At 40.6% G+C, this 24,972-nt stretch overlaps 1 protein-coding gene across 1 annotated transcript; it reads right to left on the bottom strand.

The window, feature by feature from the left end:
- Positions 1 to 1,097: 1,097 nt before the first annotated feature.
- Positions 1,098 to 16,824, bottom strand: plpp2b (phospholipid phosphatase 2b). Its single transcript, XM_040052832.1, has 6 exons — positions 16,318 to 16,824; positions 7,022 to 7,173; positions 6,544 to 6,806; positions 6,291 to 6,348; positions 5,132 to 5,308; positions 1,098 to 4,209 (listed from the first exon to the last, which is right to left on the bottom strand). The coding sequence occupies exons 1-6, from the start codon at positions 16,376 to 16,378 to the stop codon at positions 4,054 to 4,056; spliced, it is 867 nt and encodes a 288-aa protein (XP_039908766.1). The 5' UTR covers positions 16,379 to 16,824; the 3' UTR covers positions 1,098 to 4,053.
- Positions 16,825 to 24,972: the final 8,148 nt, after the last annotated feature.

Below are 24,972 nucleotides of genomic sequence, written 5' to 3'. Positions count from 1 at the left end.
TGTCGACGCAGTGAACTCATTCTCATTTAAAAAGTGCTTTACAAAAAACGAGCATTACAGCTGATGCAGCTTATTCGCAGCATCAGGTGGCCCTGAATCCTCCCCGAGTTATGCTGCAATAAGTCTTGGCTGCTGAGGGTTTCCCCTGATGCACTGAGAGCTTCTTCTTCCCTCACTATGTATTTATACACCACTTTGCATTTAATTACTATTATTAATCTCTTTTTCACAATGTGTCTTTTGTCACGCCGTCAAACCTCTGGCAGAAAAGGTTTCTTTCTGTTAAAATTCAGTTTTTCCTTCAACAAGTGCTCATTGTTTGGTTAATTGGGGTTTTCTCTCTATTATGGTAGGGTCCTTACAATATAAAGCACGTGGCAACCGTTGTTGTGATTTGATGCTATATAAATAAAACTGAATTGGTTTGGGAAATTTAATGATAGATGCCATCTCTTGTCTCTGAAACTTTAAATAAGGATCAATCATTACTAAAGTCAGAGGGACTGACATTTCAATATCTAATATTTCAAATAGATCTCTAATTTAAGATTAAATTACACACAATCATTATTAGTAATTCTTGAGTCAAAACTGGCCTATATAATACTGAGAACACGTGAAATATTAACAGTATCTAGAGCTAGAATTATGGCTCAGTACCTTTATGTGACCCTGTGATTCTTTCACATAACTCTCTTGCTGGCTGATTGGGATCCACACCCAGTTTCACACCTTGGCTCAGGCAATTAGAGGATCATCAGGGGGTCCTTTTGTCCCTCTGTGGGGGGAAACTCCCACTAGGTTTAAATCTGGGACTCCCCACCATTTGACCTTAGAACTGAAGAAGCTTCTCGGATGAGAGGTGAAACGTCTTCAAGCAACTTAAAAGAAGTCCAGTCGCTTTTTCTTTGCAAGCTCCTTTCACATAACTCTCTTCAGCAACCTAAACCTGAAGTAATGCCTTTATAAAGCATGGCAATATCTATATTATATATGAAATCTATGAAGCTTCAAATCTTATTGTTAACGCTCTTCATAGCCAGCTCTGCTTGTATTGCAACATCAGTCATGCTAAAGAGATACATTCCAACAATACATTTGAAGTGTAAATTATAACTTTATTTAAAATTTGCTGCTTTAAAGACTATAGACATAATCTATAGGTTACACACAAGCAAACACAACATGAACCACAGGCACAAGTCGATATATAAACAGAAGTATCAAATCTAAAGTATTAAACCAATAAAGCATACACATGGAGACTTATCGCCAGCTGAGAACTTTAGTTTCCAAAAAGCTCGAGGGGAGTCGAACACCGTGATACCTCTACACCCTCATCCTCATTTTCTGCCATTCGTCAGGTTGAGTTATATACACATGCTTTAGATATAAGTAGCAAGCACAAGCAGAGCATTGCACATCTGTGCAACCACTTCCAGATGCTTCTTGTTGTAAATGTGCACTTTAAATGTGTGGAAATCCCTGTGGACCAAGGTTTGCCATAGGATACCCCACCCCCACCCCCACTACAGCACAGCTTTGGGGCCTCACAGTCGCTGCCAGTTAAGATTCCCTCCGTGTTCTTTTCTCACCAAGTCCATCAGCCTATCAGGTTTGTGGTCTGTCTGATCTATTGTCCATCATCCCTGTGCTTGTTTATACACTGTACAAGATCTACACATGAGACCTTATGCACACCATTCATCAGCACAGGAAGGGGAAAAGGAACATGGACCAATGTTTGAAGTGGAACCAGAGCAGTGTTACAAGCTTCAAATACACAGCTGGGTATGTAACTCTTCATCATTACAGCAGCCATTTAAGAGCCCTGCCAAGGCATCTGGCATCCGTTTGGACCTGGAATTGGATTTGTTTGTGTAGCAAATCCAACAGGCACCAGTCTGAGAAATCCCGGGCCAAAGCACACTGTACAGGTAAGACTAAAACATCCCTACATTTGAAATAAAAGCATACAATTTATATATTAATCATTCTTTTTGTTGTTGTCTGTTATTTATTTCAAATATAGGTGTATAAACACACACGTACTTCACAAAACTTAAAAACATGTCTCATAGCATTCATGGATACAGTATTTGTGGCTCATAGTGGCAAGCTGGGGTGATTGCACAAAAAACCTTAGAGCTGGCACTTCCAACCTTATAAAAGTACATAAAGAACATTTTATATTCAAAATAACTTATTAACCACTTTCAAAATGGCTGTCTCGTCCATCTTTGATTATTATTTGCTAAACAAATTTTTTTTTTCTAACAAAAAATTAGAAAAAAAAGTGGAAAAGGGACACAAGATAGAGGCAACGTTTCTTAATATTTGATTGATTGTATAGTAGTGGTATGACACATCAAGTCCAGCAGAAATAAAATCTACAGGCATCAATGGTGTCTGCTGCTGCAGTCCATTTCACATAGGTGATCAAACAAATCATTAATCTAATCCACAATTACATGTTTACATTTCAGAAACTTTCCAGTCTGGACATGAGCCTAAAAGCTGAAGATTCGATGTGTCCTCACCTTAGCTCAGTTTCATGCTAAACGTAATGAAATCAGTGATATCACATGACAGTTAGTGAAGTCTGCCAATATGAATGAGCACTAATCTAATTAGTGTGTTGTCAGCTGGTAAACCTGTCTAGCACTTTAAGAACAAAATGTTTGTTCTAGCAGAGACAGAGATCTGTTTGTACGGCAGTTATGAAACATTACTGGATGTTCTTGTTTCCCACGTTGGTTAACCGGCTCTACAGCTCATGTAAGCAGCTCTGGATGGTCTATAGCTAACGTTTCAGGAGTTTTTAGGGCCACATGCCAATAAGATTTTCGCCAGAGCCCAAGAAAAACCACCACAAAATCAGCAATGTAATAACAAATTATAACAACATTGTTAATTCGGGTAATATTTACTCAAGCATTTTAAAAATGTGTTTATCGAACAGGCAGCAAGATCCATAGATTTCTGTTGAACGAGGTGACACGGACTCCACGATTTGAGACATGCTGTCAACAGGATGGCATTATATAGGAAAATAAGTTAACCGACAGTCAGAAATTCAGTATTCTTCTACTGTAGGTCCAATAAAATGACATGAATCCACCAACACTTAGAAACATTCCTGCCTGAACATTCTTCTCGTTACAATTATTCTAGACAAATTTGGTTTTCTACTTTCACGAATCAAAAAATACACTCTAATGTTAAAGCTCCATTAATCGGTGTAGTTTGAATTAAAATTAAAGAACTCACTGGAAGTGAAATAGCTGCTTTGAATTCTGAAACCGTGCCCAGATTCTGGTGCAGTTTTTGGCACTTTTCAGGCACTTTTAGGTTATCACTGCATTCGCTCTGTATAACTGAAATCTAGGTGCTGTCACTGATCCATTCTGGAACAGATAACATGCATACTGTATAATAATAACAACCCTAATTTGCAAGTAATGAGTAAAGAAAGTAGAATATGTATCAACCCAAGTGCAGAGAGACTTTTATCTGACATTATTTTGTCAGTGTGCTGGAAAAAGACACTGGAAGCTTACAGCTATTGAAACCTGCATTGCTAACACAGGTAACAATGTTACCCATGTTGCATTTGGTTTGTGATGTTTCAGTTAATGCAGCTTTTTTTTTGCTTTACCGTTAATAATGATAGCTTGAAAATATGCTTCTTTCTCTCTTACAGGAGAAAAGTGTCATGGTTGTGTCTCAGGTGCCTAGGGATGGGCTGCATCCCTCAGTCCAGTGGAGCAGGTGGAAAGTGAGTGGTTGATGCAGAGAAAAGAGGTTGAAAGTTACAGGCCAGAAGTCTAGCTTTTCCTTTCTTTTTTAAAACACAAATACAAAGGGCCGATTGCAAAACTTACCAAAACATTAAAATTTGACACAGTTCCAGGACAGAAGGCATCCTGAAGAGTCAGGATTGCATATAACCCAGGTTATTACCTGATCTAGCCAGGTTGAAGCCCCTGGATTTGACGCTATCACACAGGTTTGTGGTCTGCAGGTTTGCAGTCTTTGTTCCTAAGTCCACTATCACACAGTGCCACGACTGTGGTAGTTGTAATGGTTGCTGTTCTCAGAGTCTGCAATCTGCACGCTGGGTTTCCTTTCTGGTTCCTCACCATCGCGAGTGCCCGGCCTCTTGGAACGTTTAGGACACTTCTCGAAGAAATCCGACACAAAGTGCACCTGCAGAGGAGAGGAAAGGAGAGATTAAGAGGGGACAAAAAAAGGAAGCCAGACAAGATTGCAGGTCACTTAGAAAATTATTTGTGCTACAGAGATTGGAGTATAAACAAGTAAGGGACACTGAGGAGGTCGGGCAGAGCTGGAAACTGTGATTACACGTGTCTGGAGAGGACTGTGAACAGCTGTTAAATGACACACTAACGCAGACTCTCACACACATCAGAGAGGAACACACAGAGAGCAGGCACAACCCCTGCAGACCATAAAATCCTATGCCCAGGAGGGTCTCTAATTGCGCGCAGCACTGTGAAGGCCAAAGGTGCAGGCTCACATCCCAATTAATCATGCATGGACACACACAGACACACAAACACACGCTCTACCACTCCAGAATTTCCACGAGGCAGAGCTGACAGTGGTTCAATCATAACAGGGAAGTGGCCAAACAATAAAGAAGCCCAGCTGGATGAAGGAGGTGAATGGACTTGTTACCTGCCAGCTGTGAGTATGTGGGTTTGTATCAAGACACACCATGCTGCTGTCACACTTCACTCTACTCATGCTTCCTCTCTACATGGCTTTTAACTTTGGGAATAAAATATATGTTTTGAGCTATTCTGCTAACGTTTCCACTAAATGTCATTTTTATGATTTAGACGGTCACACCCGTGTTTGCCTTTCCAGCACTTGGAAACCACAGGACTAAGATGCAAAGTTAATATGTCATCAGGTAGGAAGCTGGTGGTGCAAAAAATGTAATGAAAAAAAGTCTCCTTGTAATCATAAATTCTCAAGAGGAGAAGTAAAAAGAAAAACTGGCAAAAGTTCCCAGGCGTAAGCTTTTAAAAGTAATGGCTGTGTTACTATAAAATCACTAATTTTTGTAGCATTTATCTTGTAGGACGTTGCCGTGGAGACTCACATTTAGCAAAGCAACAAGCGCTCCCTGCAGCAGCCCCACCAGCACATCGCTCCAATGGTGCTTGTAATCAGAGACTCGGGTGTAACCCACATAAACCGCGAAGGCCACCAGGAAGAACTGGATGGTGGGCCGGAGAAGTCTGGCCCACTTTGCCACAAATCTCGCCTGCACGTAAAGCTGGAGGTGGAAACAGAGAGGAAAAAGAGAGCAATGATGCTATTAGCACTGCTGGAACCTAAAAAGGTTATCACACCAATACATAACAGCATAGTCACCAGTTATATTATGGCAATACTGCATCATACATCATAACTGCAATGTGATATGCTAACAAAACAGTAAAGTAGGGAAATTTCTGCCATTTCTAAATGTGCTTAAACTGCAACACGATCAAGATACTGGTTGGATCCTTTAAAAAAAAGGCTATGACTTTGGTGCTTGAGTTTGCAGTGAAAACAGTAGCTGGCACCTCTCAAATTAGATTTAACTTTAAAAAGGTGCTGAGTACAAATCTAATTTATGTTCTCCACAGACTCAAACCCCATTTATGCTGGAGAGCACCGATGCCAACAAAATATGAATCTGGCAATAGTTAAAAACTCTGCTCGGCTGCTGTTAAAGGTGTAAAAATTGGCATCGCACCACCGTCCGCCTGCCGTACGGCTACGCTGCATTCAGCACTATAGCATACTCTTTCAAGGCAGCCCAGAGGACAAGGGCTGGATGTCACAGCTGAGCTCTATGTTTGTTTGCAGCATATGCCTGGCAAAACAGAGAGCGCCAAAGACAGGAATGGACACTAGCTGGACGCTCTTTTTTTGGAACTGAAAAAAATAAAAGCTGCTTTGCTTGGAGCTTGCTGTCTAGCTGCGGTGCCTTTTAAAACAAAGAGATGGGGCCAAGTGGAATGAGCTGAATAGGCCTGGAAGACAGGTCAGAGCTCGTGCTTTGCCTTCATCATTGCTGGGAAAAGGGTTGCAGACTATTCCAGATCATTTGTCTCACTACATTCTTCCCCTGGACTCCACTTTTCCCTTTTATGTCTCTGAGTACAGATCTAAATGCATGAGAATGCTCTTAAAGGAGCCCAGAGGTTTAATTTTTTTTAACTGTACAGAGAGATGGGTTTTATTTCTTGAAGCTCACGTTCTGTACTTACCGCTAGGAAAAGCATGCAGTACATGCTAAAAGAGGAGTGACCAGAATAGAAGGACAATCTAGAGAAAAAACACAATTCAGATGTAACTGCTTTACACAGGGTATTTGTACAGTAGCATTTTGTAGCATCAATATCATGTAAAATATGTGTTAGACTTCCTTTTCACAGACAATGTCTGATTTTTTTGTGTGTAATTTGTGTGAGGTTCTTGTTTCCTCTATAAAGAAACTGATGGAAGTTCTTTCCCTCCTACCTAGACTCTGTGACATCCTCAGGAGTCCCAGTGCAGTTGATCACCGGCATGTATCCTGTGCAGACTTTCGGTGCACATACTGCCATGAAGTTTGGCCTTGGACGCCCAATAGTGTACTTTGCAAGGTCCGTAAGTGACTGGCTGACAGCTCCTCCAAACAGAAAGGTGCCTACTACCTTGTAGAGTGCAGCTATATACTGATTGAACTGTGTGTTAGACTGAATCCTCTGTCTGTAGACCAGATAAGCCTCTCCAGATGAGATCTGAGGAGAGAGAATAAAAAAAATCAAAGATTATTTCTTGGGTTTTTTCCCCCCACATTTTTCCTCCATTACATAAAAAGTCTTCTCCTACTTCTATATCAACTTATTGTCAAGTTCTGGCAAAATGCATTCATTTATTTAAGAAAGACCATAGAATCGTGTCAAATGAGTAAAGTCAGCTAGAACAATGTCATGAAACGTCCTGTTACACTTACAATGACGAGAGTGCAGCAGATGGTGATAGCTGCCAGCATACCGGGGGTGATGGTGTCTAGTTTTAGGGGATACTTGATGCTGTCATCATTGCAGTAAATGCCTCTTTGGTATGGCTTGGAGACAATGGTCATAATGATGAAAGGCAGTGCCGCTGGAGGGAAAACAAACCAGATGAACAGTCTTATTATGTTAGACTAATTGCATATCTGGATAAATTTTACTCTTGCTGGGATGAGATGGATGCATAGGTGTTCGACTGTGATGTAACAGAAGTTCCTGGGCTTTGGCCGTGATTGGGCGGCACATAAGTTAATGTACTTTAAAATCAAAGACTAATGAGGTAGAAAAACACATTTGGCTATTTTTCTGTATTTTTCAGACATTACCTCATGTCCTAACTTGGGGGATGAAATTTTTTTCTAAGGATAAATGCTAAGTTCACAAGGATGAAAACAACCCACAAGGAGAAACACATTTTGTGCTTTAAATGTAGGCAAAAATACACAGTGGGAAATAGATTTTATATTCATGAGCATATGCAAAAAGAAAAAAAAAAGATCAGACATCAGACATATACCCATGTGTACAATATAAACAGTTAAAAAACTGTACACAAATTCCTGCAGGCATGTGGTTGTGTGCAAAATAAGCCCAAATATAGCTGCTTACAGCTCCCCCGAGAATGCATGATGTCCTCGAGAGGTTCAGAAAACTCAATTCCTAAACCACACGCTCACCATCTTCCTCTGTCTAACAGACACTCACTAACAGGCACATTTCAGAATGTGAAGAACTAATAAACAGTTTCTGAATACATTTTGCAAATTGCTTCTTTGCTATGTGAATCAAAAACCTGTTAAATTTGCAGAAGCTCAAATGAGACTTGAAGATATGAGACTGCTGAAAAACAGCTGATACTTATTTCTACATCTTAGCAATGTGACCCAATTAAAACAAGCTTCTACTAGCTGTCTTTGGCGATCCCCTTTCAAGGCTACAATGCAGAGTGGTGAAGAATGACTCTAGGGAGATTTAGACAATATGTGAGACAAAGGCCTTATATGCACAGGTATAGGTATCTTTTGTCCCTTACACGGCACTGCAAATTTGTAGTTTTATAGGGTTACGGGTATTTCTGACATTCATTAGAGAAGTCAAAGACTAAACAATCAACTGACAAATGGCTGGAAATGATCAGGTGTTCCAGCCCTAGTAAGGAATGTGTTCTCCACCCTAATACCCACTACTGCTATCCATAGAAGGCAGACAGTCTTGGGCCCACTGTGAAAATACCAAGTGCCTGCATGCGAAATGCAACAAAAACAGCAATGCAAAAGCATCGCAAGAACTTGAAAAGTTCACTCACCAATAGCATTGAATTTCTGCGTAAATGAACTGTGCACCCCTCCCATTTAAAAACAAAAAAAAGTCTGCCCTTGACATATTTCTAGGAAGACTTCCAGTGAGCCTGACTGATGAGAGACCATTAAGACTGAAACTAAAGGAAAATATACAAGAGGAAGGCGGATTGGGATTCAGCTGAGATAAATGCTCTGTTGATTCCATGTTTGATTCCACCTCGTGACAGATATCTGAGAACAACCTACTGCAAATGTATGAACACTGTCACAAAGAAAAGCACTACTTAGTTTGTAAGTGGACCCGAAAACTGTCACTTCAGTACATTTAACAACTCGGTTAAATTCTTAGAAATACCCGTCGCTATTGTTCAGTATTCTCAGCAACAGGCCATGTATGACGACAGAAGAAGAATAACATGCACTTGATCTTATCTCTCTATGTCGAAGGTGACACGGGATGAGATGGGATATAGAGACATGTCGCCTGCACACCTGTGGACAAAGGGTTTTATGGGCTCAGTGAGCAAAGGCAGCAGCAAAATACAGGCTTTGTGCTGAGAGCAGAATAAACAATAGTGCTCAATTGGATGAACACATGATTGTGCATTGACCCCTGCTGACCTGGCCTTGATGGAGCTGGATTTAGACTAGACAAACATTGAAGGAAAAAAAGTAGAGACGTTACCTTTAACAAAGACAGTGTTCAGTCACAAAGTAACTTTATTTAAAAGCCTTTTGCCAGACTAGTCTTTCTAATCAAAGTACCCTGGGGAGGACGTGGGAAGCTTTCCCACTATGCGTAAAAACAATCAGAAACACTTCCCAGAACATGCAACTATTGTTACATGCAGCAGCCATAAATGTTTAAGTAGTTTTAGTGCCTACAGGCAGTTTAAGTACACTTATTATTTTATTTCTAAGACCAGTAACATTACAAGCAGCAGCTGGTTGTCACCTTTCACTGTGTGGCAGATTCCCACCAATCACTGCATGAGCACAGGACTCCAGTGTGCAGGATGTGGTAAACCAGGATTTTAAAGTCCTATTCCACACATTTTCCTGTTACAGCCACCAAATCCTGTCTGTGATAACTGTAGTGTAATACAGTCTCTTATATTTAACTAACATCCTGTCTGAAGCACCACAGGGGAGCTCGCTGATGCAGATTTACTGATGTGGCTTTTGGGTGGCAGCTTATCCATCTGTATCCTGCATCCTGCTACCAGCTGGAAAGAATGGAGCAAACTTAAAAAAAAACCCAACAACTACTACTTTTTATTTCTCTGTGGAGTCAGGAAAAAATAGTTGCACTAAAATCAGAGTCAGGTTTAAATGAAACCTACCTCCATGAATACATAGCACCAAGTTTGAAGGTTTTTATAAGGTTGGCCTAGACAAACTCTAGAGAAAAGTTTATTTACCTAACACAGAATGGTAAATGTCAAGCAGCAGTACAACATAATTATTTCTATGCTGGAGTCGCATGATAGAACCAGGCCATTAATCACAGCAAAGCAGGAGAAGAATTAAGGGGGAAAAAACCTTTAAAATGATGTGCCAGCTAATGAAATATCGCACAAATTCACACATGGCTAAACAGCTTTTGCACGTCCATCATCACCATTATTCTACTGCCTGCAAAAATGTATTCATCTCATCAGCTCAATATCTTTATGTTTTTTAATGCTTACTAAATCCTCTTAACAGGACAGGGTTTATGGACTGAATGAAGTCAGCCTGCAGGTCTTTAAAAAGCCCCTCTGACTTGTAAAAAAAGTATTAATTTTTCATGTCTGTTTTCATCCACGAAGCACTAATTCAGCTGACACCTGCCTTTAACTTTTAAGTCATGAATCAGAAGCTCAGATGAAAAGGGGGGGAAACGGCAGAAATAAAATGATGTAAGGAGTCTGGACTGCTCTCATGGGCAAAATAAATGGTACGCCCTGAGGTGCGTATGCGAGTGTGTCTCATGAGCAGTCCCCCTGCGTATAATATCTGCGAGAAACAAACCAGCCAGTCTCTGGAAAAGCAGACATACTGCAACACAGTTTTCAGACAAAATTAGACCCATCGGCACACAAAATAGGCCTCCAGCATACCACGAGACAATCCCACAACCCAAACTGACATTGCTCCAGAGCTGCCTCCACTTAAAGACCGAGCAGTGTCTCTGACTCTAATGGAGATTTTTCTGTTGAGAAAATCTGAAAGAACACAGAATACATGGAAGTAACAATAAAAAGAGTAGACTTATTTCTTTAGCGTGCGGAAAGCCTTGTTTTTGAATGTTTCCTCCAAAGATTGAGGGAGGAAAATGTGGCCAGGAAACGCTCCTGCCTGAGCCTCTAATGTGCAGTCCTTCTGCCTCCGTTTAAAGAAGGTTCACTTTAGAGTCTTTGGTTCCACTTTGCAGTAATACCTTGGTGACTCCCACTGCTACAATGGATACAAGAGCAAAATGAAGCTACATGAGAGTAACTGAGAATGACTGTCTGAAGAATCCAGCTCAGTCAGAGGGAGATTTCTGCATTAATTGATACATGAACAACAGCAGCATGTTCATTCTTTCCACCGCTGCTGAATCACATCCTCTCCCCCTGTTTCTCTGTCATGCTTAAAGCCATTCATTCTTCTCTTTCTGTCACTCACTCGATCACAGTGTCCTCCCACACACTTCTCCCTCTGTTGTAAATATAGAGGCCTCACTGGGCGATGCTTTATTTAGCTGGTAGATGTGCAATTATGCAGGACCATTTGGACCACAATCGCACTCTGGTGCTGACATTCAAGGCCCGTCACATCCTCTGCTAGCTTAGGTCTTTTTCTTCCATTTCCCTTCCCTCCTTTTCATGTCTACATGTATTTGCTGTACAGGGTCCATTTTTCTGCTCTGGAGGCCTTAGTCCCTTGAGTCAAACTGCCATGATTATCTGGAAGTCATAGTTTGAGAATAACTGACACCTACTCACCGTGGTTTCTCTGACATAACTTGCTGCACCTGCATAACCACACAGATGGACAATTATGTTCCCTAATTTGAAAAACATACAGTCTGGGTTTTTATTATGCATACCTAAAGAGTGCATAGCCTGTGTGTGGCGTGAGATGGGTGTTCCCATGCCCTTAGGATGCCCTGCGGGGCCTAAGACTTTCCTTCGGGGTCGTAGCTGGAACATTTGCTCTTCCATCTAATTTCTTCCACTCTGGTTTCCTGCCTTTGCAGCATGAAGGTCACCTTCTTCTTATTGTATTGCTAGCCTTCTTTTCTTCCTGTTGACTGTTTTACTTTCATCTTACATTTCACCGCTTCTTAGAAATCTGTGTCACTCTTTAGTCATTTACTCAATTCCTGACTGCTTCCAATTCCAGCCTGCGTGGATGAGGACAGAGGGAGGCTCCCCCCCTTTCTTTTAGCTGGAGTGTTTCCACTTTTTATTCCTTTGAATAAAAAATTTCTCTCCTTCGTTTGTTCCCTCCAATTCAAACATGTTTTTATGTCAAAGCAGGTCATGCTCAAGAAGATGTGTTGCAGTTAAAAAACCAGCTATAGCTCTCTCTCCTTCTGACTGTCGCCCCTCCAAGCTGGACTGACTAATGTGGAAGGTATGTGCTGAGCCTACAACCTCTGCCGGCGTAGGCCTCTGGAATTCTAATTCGCATGAGGAACGCCCAACTTCACCAGTCACACCAAATCCTGCTGCTGCTGTGGTCCATTCTTTATTTTTAATCCCACTGTTTCACTCCGTCCATCATTTACGCGTGCTTAGCTTCAAGCAGAGCAGAAGGAGACATGGCGGCAGGCGAGGCTGTGCGAGTAGTGGGAGAGCAGCTAAATCTGGGTGAGCAATCAAAGAGTCTGGGTTTGGAGGGGATCAAAGAAGTAGGCCACACAGGTTTCAACCTAAACCAGAAAGGCCTGCGGGAGGAGTTAAAAGGCAGTCTGATGTGTGCAGCTACAATGAATAATCCTGACCTTACTAAATAAACTGCTGCCTTGCTGTGTCGTACTTTATCCTGTATATATTTGATGTTGCCTTTATACGTTCTCAGCTTGTTTGGATTAGTCCTTAAAATCTAGTTTGGCTCGACATTAACAAGAAACATGTCTTTTAAACTGCGTTTGGCTTATTTACAGCTCGTATCTTTTTCTAGTGATCAAACAGCACTGTTTACATTTTTGATACTCGAGGTTTTATATGCAGCAGCAGCCCCAAACACCTGCTGTTCATCATTCAGAAAAAAAGGTTACCTAAGGAGAGAAGTGCTTATAGAGCTTATTCCAGAGTGCACGAATTGGGGGGTTACACCAAAACAAAGATTATTTTGAACTGTGAATCATGCTAAGCTCTGGTAAAGTCCAAAATAATAACGTAGATCTGCAAAGAGCAGTGGGTATCCTGTAATAAACATCAATAAATATACAGAAAAATAGAATATTGGATGTCGACATGGCAGAGCTACATAAAAGAACACAGAAATAAAAACTTTAAAAAACTGTAGAAACAAACAGTCAAAAATAATCAATGTGTGCCTATAAAATACCTGAATTCCACGCTCAACCTCACTTGCAACGATTTAAAATAATTTGAATATCAGCAACCAAAATATAAAGAAACTAAGTTCTCTGAGTGGAACGTGTCTGTTTGTTTAAAAGGGCTTCAGTTTCCATGACATGGCTCTCCTAAGGAAAACCATTCCCATCAAGCATCTTCATAGCTTTGCTCTGAGAACTCAAGCCAATCAGTCTTACCAACAAAAACCACATGAGAGGCCCGGCTCCCAGGAGACGCCGCTGGATGGCTTCACCGACAAACTAACCAGGGTTGGCAAGCGACACAGCAAGGGGACAGAGTGCATTAAGAGTAGAAAATGCAATGAAATGCGTAGAAAGTCTGACAGTTTTCCTGCCGTGGGAATCTGTGAGCAAGCGCTATTGTATGTGTCACTGTGATTGTGATCATATAAAATACTGAGAACAACTTGATATGTGCAGGCCAGGCGCAAATCAAAAACTCTGCTGCCATTGTTCTTTAGCTGTGCAAAAGAAACCAACAAATGCAGAGTGATAAGTGATAAGTATACAATTCTCTGAAAACAAAATTATAAAATACTGTAAATCTTAGAGATGGGCTCCAGCCCCCGTGACCCTAATTAGAATAAGCAGAAGAGACGGATGGATGGACTCTAACACCATTTTAAGAAATGCAGGTATGTTTCTTTTACATAATATCAACTTTTACATACTGTACAATACATACATAACACGTTTTGTAAGTGGGTCAGCAATCAATGACACAGAACAGGTTTGGCACAATCTTACAGACAATAACGAGCGGACACATGGGAAAACAAGAATGCGTTGGCAGTGCCTCGCCCCGAGGCCATTTAGTCTATTGGCCTGGTGTATTATCGAGCGCATTACTCACCATTCAAAATGTCATTCGTTTTTCCAACAGGAGCACCCATGAAATGAGGTGAGCTGTGACATACATGTTACACCTGCAGAGCTGTGGGCAGGGAGAGGTTAAAACCCGGTCTTTCCTTTCTCGAGCCAACACCCAATATCTATTTGTGCTGAGTGTAGACTTACACAGACGGGGTAGGGAGAGTGGGAGGAAGGGAGGAAGAATAGACGAAGAACCGAGGCCAGAAGCTCACAATAAACAAGAAATTCAAAACCAAGGTAGATCTTTGACGAGTACAACAACCTCAAATGTCCCTCACAAAAGAAAAAGAGACACGAGGCTTAAACTAGACAAATAATACACAATACGACAGACCTCGAGTAGGACGGCATCGGTAAACTGCCACAAACCAGCTATTTTACACCACATTCATCCATTAAGGTGCTCAGTAACTGTGTTGTGGACTGTATTAAACAAAAAACCACAACAAAAAAGACAGAGGCACATCTATTCATATGATACCACCAGTTATCAGTGTAGTTTGACCTGGGCAGGGCAGGGTGAAAGAGATAGAGAGCATGCCAAAGAAATCTTTCTTTCATGTTATCATTGATTTTGGCCTTTGGATTCCTGAACAAAGGATAGATGAAGGCAGTCTGCTGAATGTGAGACATATTTCTTCGGCTGAGCAAAAGTCCAGAGAGAAGAAAAAGGCAGATTTGAAAGGCTCACAAATTCAAGAAATGTAAACAGTCTGAAAATGCAGAAGAAACCCAACTCAACACTGTTTCCATACAGGCTAATGGTCAGCATAATTATAAGCTCTATCGTGTTGTTATTACACGCCTGGGGAAACCTCACATAAACTTGGGGTTGACTTGACGATTATTTGGGTGAATGACATGGGTGGCAGTAGGGAAAGCGAAGGCAAAAAGGGTGGATAATCCATCGAGATCTGACCAACCATCCGACCAACCCAACCCAGACATTAATCCCAGACTTGTGACAACCAAATGGTAAGGCTTATCATGTTCAGCAGTCTGTGGATATTCCCACTGATGGAAAATACTCCTAAGCTCTTTGTAAAGCCCGGGATGGAGTGGGGGCCCTGGAAGTCTTTGTCCTGAACTCCTTCCTCTTTTGTACCTCACCGGTAAAACTGAGACAAAACAAGTGATAAACAAGGTGCCAAACACCAGCAAGTTGCAAAACAGATGGCTGTCGTGCTCATGTGGCATTAACACAGTGAACCAACCTCCCACCACACTGGTATATTCCACATGTGCATATTATCCTTGTGTCCGCATCTGAAAACAACTTCTTCTGGACATGTCAGCTCAGAGTTTTTATGTTTGTTGTTTTTTTTTGTTTGATAAAGTTGATCTAATCATTATCTTTATGATGAAAACATTTGGCAGATTATTGAGCCCGGTGATTTTTTTTATTTTGGCATCTGTATTTATATGTTTTTAACAAACCCCCTTTGAATCTCAGCTAATTATTAAAACATTCACACGTCTGTCAAAAGTCTGTACAGTATGTACATGGTTATTTTCATCATGCAAATCTGAATACGGTGACATTAATATTATCTTTATAATGCATTGAGTTATTGATACAGCTGCACTGATTAAGCAATTTCATACAGTTCGTGTAAATCTCCAATAATGGATTCATTGTTTCCTCCCTAATCGTGGTCCATACCTTGAAGATGAATGTCAAAAGACACTCATCAGTGTGGAAAGCTGTTACTACAATGTTTGTTAGTATGGTGCATTTTCTGACCCTATCCAGAGGAGGGAGGAGACGAATCCGATACATATTAGTTCATTGGTTACAGCAGAAAATACTGTTTCTGCCTGAAGTTAAACGCAGAACATCCGTTTCCGAGCGCAGCAGAAAGTCAAATGTCGAGAAATGCACCAAACGTAGGAAGTTGGGAGCAGTCTTTTTAGGATTCCTGGCAGACAAAATATGTGGAATAAGCGGGGCGCACACATGCGTATCAGATTTCCATAAACAAATATTCAGCTTCCTGGGGCACTGTAAAGTCCTGCAAAGTTTTGGTGAGTAGGTTGAAGCATGCAAGCTTGCGAGGAGGATGACACTGAGATTTCCTCTTATGTTCTGCCATGGTGAAATTGCACCAACATTTAAGGCCGGGACGTTATCCCAGCCCGGATCTCCATAAACAAAGTGAGTGACAGGCTGCTCATTTAGCGCCAGACCCGAGTGTGGCAGTCCAGCTGCTGGATCAGCAACAGAGATTAAAATCAGCAGCCAGCCAGAAAACCTTTTGTCTGATTAAAAAAAAATCGCGCTTGAGTTTAACGTGCAAATAAACAAACACCGCTGAGTTCCCATTACTACAAGAGACCCTAAGCTGCTGTTATCGGTGCAAAACACACACAAAAAATGCGAATTATGAGAAGAAACGGATGTAGCCGCAAATATATTACGAGCGACGCCTGCCGACTTTTGCGCATTGTCCGTGTGCCAAATAAAAGGAACAGGTTGTTAACTTACCAGCTGTAACGCACAGCACATCCACCACCACGAACAGCTTCTTCTTCTTCTGATCCTTCATTTTCTTTCCGCTAATTTACTTTACAATCAGAAACTTTGAGAGATAATTTTTTTCTTGAATAAAGTAAACAAGTCCATCTGAGTTCGTTCACTCAGAAACGTACAAGTAACTCTAAAAACAAAGGGTAACCTGTACAACGAGTTCTTCCGGGATCCTGGTTCGTACCTGTGCTGCGATGACAGTGACAGCGGAGGTGTGTAAGTTTCTTATAGCGCCACTTTATCCAAACTCCTTTCGGAGCAGCACACCTCTGACGCTCTGCGTCCTTTTGCGCACATAACTGATTTGGGTATCAAATAAAGACCAGAGAGAGACCATCCGATTGAACAGTGACGGAGGCGTCCGCAGAATCCAGAATAAACTCTTTACTCCGGTCAAACCACGCCACTGCTCCTGATCCCTCCTCCTTGCTTCCTCGTCTGGCTCTTCTCTTCATCCGATCGCCACCAGGCACCGAGCTTTTGCGCACATGTGCGCAGAAAACAGGGAGGAAGACGTTTTTTTCTATTTGTGCTTTTGCCAGTGTTACGCCTTTCATGTATGTTCAGTAGAGACGACTCAATTACTGCTTTAATTGGAGCTGAAAAAAGTGCACTCAGATTTAAAATACGAAGGAAGAAGGAAGATGCCATTTCCCGAAACGGATAAATGTATTAACAGAAGGAATTGACTGATGGGGTTAATTATTAACGTTTACTTAAATGAACTAAAGCAGCCTCACGTGAATATCCAGCTCCCATTTCTTAAATCACACCCACACAACAAACTTGGTGCCCTTTTCTCTTGAGATCTTTCTTCCCCCAAACCCCTCTCACACATATAAAAGAGAGATATTAAAATATGGCTAAGAAGTAAACATATTAGCCAACCCTTTTATATAAGTTAGGACTGAGCACACGTGGTAGAAGACAGAATTTACATCCCAACAAAACCAGGGAGATTTTTACAAGGCATCCTGCGGCTGAAGCGAAATTAGCATGACTTTACATCAGTAGGACTCCAGGCCACAGTGCTTTATGCCCCAGGCAGTCAGGATGTTTCCCCTCCGCCAGTCATTACAAGGTTTGCTGTCTGCGTGCAGTCATGTGTGTAGAGCTTTAAGTCATGAGTGTGCATTAACAGTTCACTCTGTTTGCATGCCAAACACCACGTTTACCCCCCGAAGTATATTAGTTCAGCATCCTTGAGTTAAGCAGATAATCTTGCATGCACACACTGAAGCTTTACTTGAATTTTACACGTTTTTAAGCAGTAAAATCAACTCAGTAGATAAATTAAAATGTTATAGCGTGCAAAGTAAACATCAACGACACACAGAACAACAGAGAGCTGCATAGTTGGAGTCATTTTAAAGCTATGGCTTCTCTGCCCCCTTCTGGTTGTTCCTAACCATAGACGGCTTCTTTTAGGTGCCAGAAGAAGCCAGAAATATGATCCTCCCCCCAAACCCATTCGCCCCCAGTTTACAGTACTGAAGCTAGAAACAGGGATTCACAGAGTCATTCATATACTGAGCAGGCAAGAGCTTCACAAGTGTAGTGTACATTCATACGGGAATGAATGGTTGTGGTACTTGTTCATGCTCAACAATCCAGAAAAGGAAATCCCATCTGGACATAGAAATGCTGCATCCAGATGAACAGATTCAAATTTCAGGTATAACATTAAATATGTACACTACTGACCTGAGCGTGTAGATCAGTGAGTTATCAGTCTGGCTTTCTTACTGTTTAACGGAGGTTTTTCTTTCCCACTGTCACCAAGTCCACACTTACAGGGGATAATCTGATTGTTGAGGTTTTCTTTCTAATATTGTTGGGTCTCATTTTTACAATATAAAGTATAAAATATATATAAAATATATTTTTTACAATACAAACTAGAAACTTGAAGTGAAAACTCAAGAAATTCAAACACATCAATACAGAGATGGAGAACAATGCACAAGGAGCAGATTGTCGTATAAAACGCCAAGAATACTGCAGAAATATTATTCCTCTTAAACTGACACATTCATGAACACTGCAGGGAAATTGTTAACATGCTAAAATCAGTGGAACTATTGTTCATGTTTGTTGGGAAACTTGCTTTGCATTTTGGAGATTGTACCGTTACAGTTATGGACACCAAGCATTTTTGAGTGCGATCAGTCTCTTATTATTTTTATGTAGCTGTAGTAAATATAATGCAGACAGGCATATTTCACTGACCAGCTTTAAGAAAGCAAAAAGTGATTTGCAGCCAGCAGGAGTCTGCAGGGTGTGCCAACACAGACCTCCACCAGGAACAGAGAGGTGAAGCAGCCAGCTACAGCACCATTAATGTGAGCCTGCAAGCCATCAGCTGGCAGCTTGACACCCTGCAACTCCAAACTCATGAGCTCAACAAACTGTTCCAGAGTCACAGCTTTTCTGATGAAATTTCTAAAGCTAATGAGGAGCTGAACTATAAAATTCACACTCTGTAGCAACAAATTTAACAAAAGCCTGAAAGACATAGCCATGGCCATTGACTTTAATTAAATTAAAGCAGAACGTGAAGCCATAAACCAGCAGCATGAGGTGCTCAATAATGAACTTGAGCACATAGAGGAAGAGGTCCACAACAAAATAGCCTTTGAGGAAATGTGTGGTGAGATTAAAAAAGTCCACAGAGAAAATTAGACAACAAAACACAGCAATGCAAAAGGAAATCCAGCAACTCAAGGACAAGCATGAACAACCAAACTCACTGGATGTCACAAAAGCAGCAGAATGAAGCTTCGCAACAGGAGATTCAGGAGATCCACAGACACATCCAGAGCAAAATCTCTGCAAGAAACCACAACAGTGTAGTGTCAAAAGAGGCCTTGAGTCATCACAGTGATGCCTTACGACGGGAACGCCAGAATCTCTTCAAGAATGAAAGAAAAAGTAAATACTGGAGAGGCTCTGTGCGGTTAAACACAATGAAAAGGACAAATTGGAAGCTGTTGTCAACCATCAGCTGCGGATCGAACAAACTTTAAAGGACAGATACCTTTAACTGGAAGCTGAGGAGAAGGTGGCACCATGCAGGCACAGAGCAAAGTCCTAATTAAAACTCACGTGAAGGTCTACAGAAAGGCTCTGAATGAAGAAGCTTGGAAATATAAGCACAAGCTGAGAAAATAACGCTGATGCCTTGAAGAAAAGAATTACTCTCAATGAAAGTCAAAGTTTATGAAACTTTGAGTACTTATAAGACTAGTTATAAGTCAGGAGGTGCTGAGCAACACACTCTCAAAGGAGAAAGGTTTGCAGGGGAAAAATAATGAGCTAAAAGCTGAGAAACTCTGCAACAGACTCTGAGGTGAAAAAAATCTATGGTTTTATGTATGACTCACTGAAAACAGAGAAAGATGCCATCAGCCAACACATTGATTCTTATTTTGTTTCCTCCCCAAATTGACCACAATTTGCCATTTCATCAAAGTAACCAATTAATCAGTCACTCGGTCAATCAAACAAATTTGGAGATCCATTAAAATAAACAACTAAATAACTATTTTCATCTGTAAATGTGTGTTTAGTTTTCATTTCAAAGTCTTCTAACACCCTGGTGCACCTTATCGCCTGGTGATGTGTCAGCATGACTGTCCTATCAGAACGAAACAGCTGCACATCTTCATGCATGTAGGTTGATCCAAGCAGGAGGTATGTCCTGTACTAAGTCATCATAACTCTTAACTGCAAGTCTGCTTGATGTTCAAGCAGCTTGTTCTGCTTATGTTATTTCTGCAGATCGAGTAAAGAGTCTGAACAAAGAAACATTGTCTCTTCCTGTCTTTACACGCACGCTTAATGTGATCCTTAAGGTTCTTAATAAGTCAGAAGTGGTCAGACTCAAAATGTTTTCCCAAGACTGAGAGCGCTCTCTAGTGGCAGATCACTGAATACAACGTCCACATTCTTACTCCTGGTTTGTCTCAGAAGGTGGTAAACTCTCAACATGAATTTGGCATTTACCATGAAGCTGTGTAGTCAGAGTGCCCACATGGCAAAGAGTTTATGTGCAACTCTGGCAAGCTAGCATCCTCAGCGTGGACATAGTTTGCACATCCAACTGAGGAAACTGCTTTAAACTGATGGGTGGTCAGATCAAGTCCTGGTGCTTCCATCAAAGCAAGCACCAACACTTGTAATCAGCTGCTCAAAAAAATTAAAGACAGACTTTGAAAACACGTGAGGTCACAAAAATAATGCTGAATAATGTATTAGGAACGAAAGGATGCCACATCAATTGTCACCCTGCAGATCAAAGTGACAAAATGATGCGGCAGGCGGGTCCCTTTTGCAAATATTTCATTGCAGCATCTGTGAATGGTACTCACAAGTTTGTTTGACGTCCACGTGCCTGTACGCATGTCTGACAACATCAGGGCATGCTCCTAATGAGAAGACAGATGGTGTCCAGGGAGATCTCCCAGATCTGGATCAGGGCATCACTGAGCTCCTGAAGCTTGTGTCCTTTCTTTGCATCCATCTCTCTTTTTTTGTGGTAGGTGAATGTAGTGTTATTTGAGTGTTGAGTAGTGGATACACACCTTTGTGAACTTTTAACACACATGGAGCTGATGCCTGGGAAAGAATGCATGGAGCTGCAGTTTTTTACTGGTCCAATCTTCTTCTCGTTCTCATGCTCAGCTGTTTGAGAGGTGACCTTGTTTCTTTCAGTGTCTCTTTGACTTCTCACGGTCTGATGAATGAACAGAGTGAAAGATAGGACTGTAGGTGATCTCAGCTTCATTCAACACAAATGTGTAAAGGTCCTTGACATTCTTGTGTTGTGCTTACACTTTCTGTTACTTGCCAGATTTCAGATTCCAGTGGGAAGCTTTCCAGTCTGGCAATTAATGAACAAGCTTGTGATGTTTCTCACAGTTAGTCAATGTCAAGCCCCTTGACATGAAGCAGGGCATCTTAACAGGCAGTTAAGAGTCAGCACAGAGAGTCTAAGATGTTTCAGAGTGCTTAAGCATTCTTTGCTTAAATTCTAGGCCACTGGGTGAGTCTCTGAAAGCTGTCTGAGTGTCAAATATCTTGCTAAAGCAACAATTCAGGCATGCTAGTAGGCTTCATTATCATTTCTGTAGAAGGTAATGTCCATTTATTTTTTCAGTCTGAGTTATTCAACTGGAGTGATTGTAATTTCATTAATGAGGAGGATAAATACTGCAATACTCTCATGAAAAAGTGTTTGAATGGAGTGGTTTTGAATTGCTCTGCAACTGGAACCTTATTTAAGGTGACCCAGTTTGGTAACACCTGAGCAAAGGTGGAAACATCTACATGAGAAGGTGTTGGTATTGTTGTTACTAGCATGTTTTTTGCATTCATGTTTCTTTGTTTTTAACGTGCTTAATGTAGCATATAAAACCACAGTTTTGTCTCATATTTTATTACGATGAGCACAGAACACTTATCAAATGTTTAAACTGAGACATTTTACTATTTCATGGAAAATATTAGCTATAATATTAGTCTCAAAATACTGGAGGAACGTTTTCCGACTTATTAGTTTCACTGGCAACAGGTCAGTGAGATGATTAAGTATATAAATGGTGTCTTAGCTCAATTCTAAATCCGACATCTCAGACAGTATAGAGTTGCATTAGTGCCATTAGTTTCCACATCTGGAAAGCCATCATTTGTGATGAAGAGAAAAAAGCATTTGCCTCCTTCCCTGAGTTCTTTTTTTCTGTATTTATCACACTTTAATGTTTCAACACATCAAATCAATTTTGATATGAGATTAAAAAACACTTTACCCAAGTAAATATAAAACGATACTCTTCATGAAGGCCGTATCTTGCCTGTTGCTCACTAAACCCGTCATCTATGGCTCTGTTTTAGACAGTGTTGAGGAAATCTGTTGTCATGGATATGTATCAACATGTCTTCTTGAGTCATTTCAACGTATGATGAGATTTAACACTCAAAAATAAATGTTTTCTGTGTCTTTCTTATTTTTCTTAGGTTTCTTTGTGAGATTTCTTACTTTGCACACATGAATCTTCCATTGCTCATACACATGCAGCAGCTTGGGGACCTTTAGCTAGATTGCCCTCCTTCGGATTGTTACCTTGGAGAGTATACACCCACTACCAAACATTGGTGTGAATGTAATACTTTCTTTCCTTTGCTGTACTTGATCGCTGCACTGAATCCATGAGGGTACTGCTGAAATTGCCAATTAGCTCACGCGCTGTTGTGTGGGAGCACACGCTGACCCATAAATCCACACAGACAGCATGGAGCAAAGTAGCATTACCAGCAACAAACAAGACCTTCCATCATTTATCTGAACCCAGCTCATAAATGTCAATAAATGAAGGGCGTACTGTCGGGAACCAGGCCAGAAAACAGTATGCTGAAATATGTTGAAGTTCTGAGAAGTAATTATATTCAGTTTTAAAAGATAAAGACCATAAAAAGAAGGGAAATATATGGATAAAATATTATCAGTGTGGCATGTCAGTGACAAACCTCTTTACTGTTATATACGTCAGCTCACACAGTCATAAAACAAACACTCCCGTCTTCCCATTCGAGCTTTAATATTAAAAACTTTCAGGCCTTAGGTTGCAGAGTAGACTCGCAGCATAACTTTGCTTCTTGCTGAGAAGAGTCTGTTAAATATTTTAGTGCTGCATCGTTAATCTGTGAGAAAAGGCCCCAATATGTCAGAAAGCACAGCTGACAAATCAGTGGCAGTGGCGGAATTAAGTTGACTTATTGTAAACCTTCCTAAAAATTATATATAATATTTAATTGAACTTTATTTTTTTTCTACCTTTGTTTTTACTGAGTGGTGAAGTCCATGCTTCTCCACAGGGCCATGGTCCGCGTACAACGTAGGAAAGCTGCACTGCTGTTCTGGGTCTTTACCTGCAGCCTGGTGCCAGTAGAGGGCGCTAGAGAATCAAGTAGTAAGAAGCTACAAAGCTGCTTAAATAACAGTGGAGAGGACACAAAGGCAAAATCTCTTAAGATGGTAAAACACAAAATCTAGAGGGGTAAAAATTTGGGCAGAATTAAAGTTGTACTGACAGCAAACTCTGTTCTGCTTCAGCTTCTGATTTCCCAACGTAGTCTCCACAGCGGATAGATCCACATGTGATCTGGCACTGGTTTTATACTTCCTGACACAACCCAGGCTTGGGATCAGCACTCATGATCCCCTGAAGGTGGGTTGGTGTTTCCTTGTGGACTATTAAAGTGAATGTGTTAACAGCTACATTTGGAGCCAGGTTAACCAGCAACAGGCCCATTAACAGTTGCTGTTTTACTATAAACAGAGGGGGATAACACAGCGAAAATATTGATATAAACATATAACAATTATTTAAAAAAGAAAAAAGAAAGAAAGAAAGAAAGAAAGAAAGAAAGAAAGAACAACATTTCCATTGTTCAATTTATTTATTTTTTAACTTTTTCAAAGCGATTACAAACAAATAAGAAAGAAGCAGAAGCTTATAGATGGATAAATATGCTAGTAAAAAATAATAATGATAATAATGAAGAAAAGAGAAATGCTGTTAAATTAACTCCTTTTCCTTTGCAAATAACAAATGTGGAGAAAAAGGCCAGATAAAAGTCTGCTTTTTTCATGAGTAAGCCATTTATGTCTTAAAATACAAAGATCATAAAGACAAAGAAAATATACAGACAAAAATAATAATCTAAAAATAATTGTACTAGTTTCCCTTTATTGTCTTATCCAAAGTGCCTGAATATATAAGCATTTAACAACAAAACAAGCACTGATCTGAAACCAGCGTTAAACCTGGAGGACTGAAAGGCCCAGCACAGAGAGAAGAGAAACAGGGATAGATGGAAGGAAACAGCTGGGGCCAAATCTTTGTTTTCTGTGCAACTTGGACTAAAACTTACAGACATGCAAGTTTAGTACATTAATGTACACATGACATATGTACAATTATGATTCTGTGAAATTACCAAAAGAATCCATGAAATTGTTCCAGTAAGAGTCAATTTAATAGTATGCTGTGTATCATGCACTATACAAATATATATATATAAACTGGCATTCATCATCTCTTGAGTCATCATCATGTTCGCCTCTTTTTTAAGATTTGTTAGCTGAGTGCTCTTTTCATTCAGTCGAGGCTCTCAGTCACTTTGTGGCTTGCAGAGGTTTTGGGACATGCCAGCATGGTTCAATAAATTATCAATTATAAACTAAAAACTTGTCATTTTAAATATATGAGGCTCGAAGAGAAGAACGGGGAATTCCTCAGATCAAAGGTGGGACTTAGCTGGGAACTTGAGACAAGCAGGTCTCTGAACTTCTATGATGGAATAATCTTCATACACGACGTCTCGGACCAACAAGCTGTAAATATAAACCACTTTCCTCTCTGGATGTTCGGAGCGATGACTGACTTTACAAAAAGCATCATTTTACCAGAAACTGAGAAAACTGTTCACCTTCATTCATCAGAGTGGAAAAAGCATTAAGTGCACTCGTGCAGCATCACTACACTGCTGAATGTTTAAGTCAAACTTTGGGCGATTGGGTTTTATGCTAAAATAAAAACACGAGCAATATAA

Source organism: Simochromis diagramma, unplaced genomic scaffold (assembly GCF_900408965.1).
Source record: "Simochromis diagramma unplaced genomic scaffold, fSimDia1.1 OVJJ01000419.1, whole genome shotgun sequence".
NCBI classification, from domain to species: Eukaryota; Metazoa; Chordata; class Actinopteri; order Cichliformes; family Cichlidae; genus Simochromis; species Simochromis diagramma.
The sequence above is the reverse complement of the archived record's forward strand: the minus strand, read 5'-3'. Positions and strand labels throughout refer to the sequence as shown.

What these genes read in the sequence shown, in the direction of transcription:
- plpp2b (XM_040052832.1), bottom strand. Translation starts at nt 16,378, where the DNA reads ATGAAGGATCAGAAGAAGAAGAAGCTGTTCGTGGTGGTGGATGTGCTG. An exon ending in GAGGATGTCACAGAGTCTAG is followed by an intron (nt 6,349 to 6,543) that starts GTAGGAGGGAAA and finishes TTTTTTCTCTAG; the next exon opens with ATTGTCCTTCTATTCTGGTC. An exon ending in CGCTTGTTGCTTTGCTAAAT is followed by an intron (nt 4,210 to 5,131) that starts GTGAGTCTCCAC and finishes TCTCCTCTGCAG; the next exon opens with GTGCACTTTGTGTCGGATTT.